The sequence below is a fragment of the Meles meles genome, chromosome 2 (assembly GCF_922984935.1).
Source record: "Meles meles chromosome 2, mMelMel3.1 paternal haplotype, whole genome shotgun sequence".
NCBI classification, from domain to species: Eukaryota; Metazoa; Chordata; class Mammalia; order Carnivora; family Mustelidae; genus Meles; species Meles meles.
In genome coordinates, this window is record NC_060067.1 from 104811318 (window position 1) to 104817385 (window position 6068).

General features: G+C 39.0%; 1 protein-coding gene across 3 annotated transcripts in view; it reads right to left on the reverse strand.

Moving 5' to 3' along the window:
* The window catches only part of ARHGEF38 (Rho guanine nucleotide exchange factor 38), a 142738-nt gene extending 140083 nt beyond the window's left edge, over positions 1-2655 (reverse strand). For all 3 annotated transcript variants that reach the window (XR_006816824.1, XR_006816825.1, XM_045994778.1), the window contains exon 1: positions 2156-2655. Coding sequence is in view for 1 of the 3 variants with exons in the window: in XM_045994778.1 (XP_045850734.1) it covers positions 2156-2351 (196 nt within the window). In the remaining 2 variants the exon portion in view is untranslated. The remainder of the gene's footprint in view (positions 1-2155) is intronic.
* Between the last annotated feature and the right edge of the window lie 3413 nt (positions 2656-6068).

Here is a 6068-nt window from a genome sequence, read left to right on the forward strand (position 1 = left end):
GGTATAATGCAGACCAGAGTGCAAACCCAGCAGAACTGTGCTTTGAATGTTAATGGGAAAATGTTTTCTACTGAAGCCAAAGCGGTTACAGAAGAGTCTTACTAAAAGCTCTATTAAGGGTTACATATCAGACTAGGATTTTATTAAGAGTTATAGTTACTTATCAGGAGCCAACCTATCTTTACAGCTCTCATGTGCTTCTCTCCACTTCCTGATGATTTGTCTCCTACCCAACCAATTCTAGGAACATGGGTTGACTCCTGAGTCTCTTCTTCTAGCTTCAAAGACAGGATCCAGCAAGGCAGAGGGAAACCACAAAACCAATGGAGTACATAAGCAGCAACCTGAGGTCTTCTGCAAAGTAACCAACAAACATCTGCTGTCTTTTTTGTGGTCACAGATGTATTTATTTTTTTTAAACTAAGATTAGGAAGTGAATAGCAAAAAGCATTTTCCATTTTTATTTTGCTAATGGAAAATCTGGACCAAAAAGCTGCTGAATTAGTGAATCTCAGACAGAATAAACATGTTATTAGGGATAAAGTCATGGGCTTTTACTGAATTTATGTGGTCTCTTCATCAAAAGACAGAAAAAGAGTTGAAACATCAGTAAATTAGTAAATTTGATTAATAGAACAAAGTCTTATTCTGTCATTATTCTTCCCATTATTCCTAAAATAAAAAAAAATAACTCTTTGTTGAGCACATACCATATTTAAGCCAATATGCCAGGCGTTTCACGTAATTATCTGATTTCATTATCCCAGCAACACTATGTGGTAAGTATCATTGTTCCACTTTCACAGGTAGGGAAACTGAAGCTCAGAAATTAGAAGTAATTTGCTCAAAATCTTATAGGTTATAAATTAAGATCCAGAATTGCAAGACAAATGTGTATGACTTTAAAATTTGAATTCTTGCCAACATATCCATTGCCTTGAGAAAAATTAATTTCAAAGATCGAACAATATCTCCCTCCCCTTTTTAAAAAAGTCCTTTAAGGATAAGACTTGACTGTATTTTAACCCTGAGCCATCAGGATTTTTCTTTTTAAAGCATTAATTCACAGTAGTTATCTTTAAAGATTTCATTTAATTTATTTAATTAATTTGTATAATGAAGTCTGAGCATTTTTTTCTTCTTTTTCTTTTCCTTTTTTTTTTTTTTCCTTTTTAGAGACCTACTATTTTCAAGTGTGTTCTATTGGTCTTTCTAGCCTCATCATAAATTGTCCATCCAGAGTGAGAGCCCATGGTGGAATTATAAGAGCTCAAACACACAGTACGCTCAGAGTGGGAGTGACAGGTTCTGGGGATCACATAACAGGTGCTGCAGTGGATACTTAAAACATTGCACAATCAACAACAAAACGAAGTTTACTCAAACAAGTGACCTTCAAGAGAAAGGGAGGAAAAGAGAAAGTGGATGGGAAAGGTTAGACACTTGGAGCCCTAAACTGGATGTTTTATAAAAACTCTTATATGTCCAACACTCTTATGACCATCACAAAAGAAACCAACGTTATTTCCTTAAAAGTCATTCAATCTAAGCATGTTAAACATCCCTTACCATATTTGGAAGCCATTCGATTCACTCTAAAGGAATGAACACCTATGTGATCTTCAACAAATCCTATTATACCAATCCAATGACTAACATTCCTCTTTTTCACAGACATCACTGCAGTCTCATGCCCCTATTTAAGATAGCCACAATCACAGTTCAGTACAATTACCTAGATAGGCCTCATGGTGTGACATCCCACACCTATCTACTGAGAGAAACTACCTATCGTCAATTTCTAAATCATTTACTTTCTAGAGCTTCCCAGTGTTTAAATTGCCTGGAGAAGGAGAAGGGAGGAGGACAGCAGAAAAAAATATTAATCTCACCAGGAAAAAAAATATATTCAGAATAATTCAGAATTGATTCATTAACTATGGAAGCACATAGATTTTTTCCTATAATTTATGAGTGACATTTATTTTCATTTTTCTTATTTTTTTAATTTTCCTATTTGCTTTATTTCCCTCCTTCCAGAGAAGATAATATTCGATTTTTCTCCTTTGCCTTAAGTGATCTCTTTGCCTATGTAAGAGCAGGAGAACAGAGCTGGGAATGCAATAAACTAGGACGATTGATCTGTGTTGGTTACCTTGAAGTTTCTGGTTGTATTCCGTCCTGTCAGACTGGCTCCTCCTCAAGGTACCAGAGTGGTCCCCAGAAACACTGCTGTCAACCACTGTGTCAGTCTTCCTTCTCTCCAGCATATAGAGCCTGGGCCTCAAGAAGGTCAGATTCTTCTTCTTGGTGCCCATGTTCTCTTTCCCAGTGGCTTCTTTGGGCTCCATCTGAGGCAAAGACAAGCTCTGCAGACTTGTAGGCAATGGCTGTTTGTTGCAGTGCCTCGGGGTCAGAGTTGAAGCCACCAGAGTGACTAGTTTAACTGCCCCCTTCTTAATAAACGGCTTCGCTCTGGGGTTACCTGGCTGTGACTGCCACCTGTACGGAGTCCCAGAGCTCCACCCCTATGAGGTCATTCTTTTTTATACCTAGAATCCAGCAGGGAAGCTGCCACCTGTTACCTGAGAGACCTGAAGCACAGAGCTAGGCAAAGCAGGGACTGCTTTGTCACATGTTATGGGAGCAAACAAAAATCCCATTGTGTGCCACAGCAGCGAGCGAGGCTGGGGGTTGGGGGAAAAGGGAAGAACAAGGTGGGGCAGGGCAGAAGGGCAGCACCTGGGAGTGTAACCTGCGGCTTGTGGATTTAATGTGTGCCTGTGGGTGTGGACAGATGCACTGGGACACTGTGCTGTGGTTTGCTGGCTGGAGGCACACAGGGGCTTGTGTGGGACTTACAGCTAGAGTCACCCAAGTGTGACCCACAGAGTTAGTGTGGGGTAATTGGAATTCACATTAACATCAAAACAGTGGGTACAGAATCATTTTTAGGGATTACTGTGCCCACTCAAAAGTCATGCTTCTGCCTCAACGAACGTTCTGAAATAATTTACTAACAATGTATTTGCCAAACCCTGCTCCACATTCTTGAGGAAACAAGCATTCATATCTGAGAGGCATCTGGCAGCAGGCCCTAGAGGAGGAGGACATGTCCACAGAATCCTGGGGTCTTTTGATGTCTCCTGTCCACACGTGACCCTTGCCTAAAATGCACCCTTTTATGCTACCAACCCTGTTCTTCTCTGTTCTGCTGCTTGGGGGTGGGGGGGCATGGTGACATTAGGGTGTGATTTCTGTAAGATCTTTTCCTTTTTCCCTTTTCACAGATGGAGTGCCAGGAAATGGTAGCTCACCTTGGGAAAAGAAGGGAAGGAAAAAAACGTTTGAAACTAAAGAGACATGTGGAAAGTGGAAAGGACAGGGACAGGGATTGGGAGGGAGGAACACAAATACTGATGGGCCTTTCATTAATTTTTTGAAGTTGTTTTTCCTTGGAGTTACTGAGATTTCTCAAGGGGGAAATTTGTAGAAGCTCTGGGAATGTGCTGAGTGTTTTGTCTGCCCTTGTTAAAGGAAAGAGAGACTCTAAGAGGAAAGTAAATTCTCTTTTATTATAAAGGGACTGCCAAAATTCAGCTTTGCATGGCCCCTTCTGAATCGTGGCTGAGTCTTGTTAGACAAGGTTTATAAATGAGGGAAAAAAAGATAAAAACCATTTTCCAATTCCAAGATGTGTGGGCTGAATATAATTTGCATAATTACCTTAAAAGATAAATGACAAATCTTCACCCACTGTAGAGAAATCTATATATAGCTTGGCATATTGAATAGTTTTTATTTAATATAATTGATAGTCTTTTTTTTAACAAGCCCTCTCAAGCACATTTAATAAATACTCTAAAAGGCATACTCTCTACTAAGATGTAAAACCAGCTTTCTTGATTCCTGTTAAAATTCTCACTTGTATTCTAATATTATATATACATATATGTATATAATATGTTTGTGTACATTTACCTAACTAACAGATATATGCTATTCAGGTGTAGTATTACTGCAAACGTGAACCATCAAAACTATAGGACTTATGGGAAGTATGGGGTTGAGGACACAGAACTCCAAAACTTTGTCAGTGACTCACAAAAAACAAATAGAAAACTATAAAAAAAAAAAAAAGGTCACACAGTTTTACATATGATACGTGGTTAGGAAATACATAGATAGTATAATAAATATGGCACTTAATACTGAAACAGAACTGAAGGATACCTGTAGAAGTGGGCTTTAGAAGAGTTACGGTTTATGAGTCAGGAAAGAAGCTACATGCGAAATCAGATGGAAATGGACACCAGCAGATGCGGTGAGCAGGGTTCACAGTCCAGGCAGCGAACTGAGTGAGGTCACTGGTAATTTTGAAGGGTGTCCATGGATGAATTTTGTATTTTCCTTTGTGGCTCAGGGCATCTGGGTACAGTTTTCTGCATTCACCTAATGTTTTAAGGGGTGGAAATCACACATCAGCAAAAGTGAGACTGTGTTATGTCCAAACAGTTCCCTAATGTATCAGTCTTATTGGAACCAACTTGTGTTTTCCTCACAAGCATTATAGCAGAACTGACTGTACTAGCTCTATTGTATTTTGAAATTTCGTCAATTGAAAAGATATATAATATTGCTACTATGGATTCGGTAGTAAATATATAGTTTGTTATTTTAATAAAAGTTTCTATGTCAACTTTAAAAATAATACTGCCTTTTAATCAGTCAACCAATGAAGCAGACAATGTGAGTTGCTTTAATTTTCATCCTAGCACATTCTACCCCCGTGGCATGCAGAATTAGGCGTGGCCAATCATAATGATAACTTTGTTCCCTATTTTTCCAGGCTCTCCTGCTGCTAGGCTTGGCCATATATTCCCAGGCCTGGCAAATGAGACCTCAGGGGCAGTCTGCTGGAACAGAGGACAGTGTGTTGATTCTGGGGAAGCTTTTGGTTCTCAGAGGTGTCACAGCTGGCTTCAGCCTTCCCCTTTCGTCTAAACTTGATCTCACAGTGCGGTTGCAACCACCCTGTGTCCATAAGAAAAGACCAAAAGAACTATGAGCTTTGATACCACTGAGCTACTGAACCAACACTAGCAGCCAACTACCAGTAGACTTCTTGCTATGAGCGTACATAAAACTCTCTTCCTCAAACATTCTTAGTTGAGTTTTTGTTGGGAATACATTTCTAATGGATGTGACAGACATACAGTGTTTGATTGTCTGCGTATAGATTCATAGTGCTCCTGCTTATCTCTGCATTTTTTAAGCCAACGTGTTTAGAAGCTCTCACAGAAAACATAATTTAATTTTTCTGGCAATAGAGAGATTCCGAGTGTTTCATCACTGGAACATTTTGCTAGAATGTGAGTGAGACTAGAAGACAAGGACCCTGACTTGTCTGAGTTTTATACTTTAAGGCAGAGGTAAAAAAGTATTTCAGTGCAAGGATTTCATATTATGTAAAAGAATAAAATATTGATATTAAGACGTTTAAATTAACCTTTAACCAACTGAGCCACCCGGGCATCCCATGATACTTAAATTAATTTTATTGGAAGTAAAGAACAAGTAGTTCCTGGTTCATTATTTAAAAAAGCACTGGACAGTGAATTCAAGACTCAGTTTTAGTTTTGGCTATGACATAAATCATCTTGATATTACAAATGTCATAATCTCTCCAGGTTCCAATTTCTTCATCTATAAAATGTAAGGATGAGGTAGTTGTCATGCTGTTCACTAAATATTTTCAGTTTTCCATTTAGGCACATGGGACTATTGCACTGCCTTGCACTCTTGTAATTTAAATGTGGTCATGGAACTTACTTTGGCCAAAGAAACTGACTAAAAGTGATATATGTCACTTCTGGGAAAGTGCTAAGAACCAGTGTGTGATTGGCTATAGGTCTCTTGCCCTCATTTATGATGATGGGCAAGAGTCCAGGCAGTGGCTGCTTATCAGGATGAGTCCTGGGATGAGGATGGCTTAGAGCAGAGTCCCCCAAGCATCCCATAACAATTATGTAGTTTGAGCATGAAAGAATTTTTTTGCTGCTCTAAGC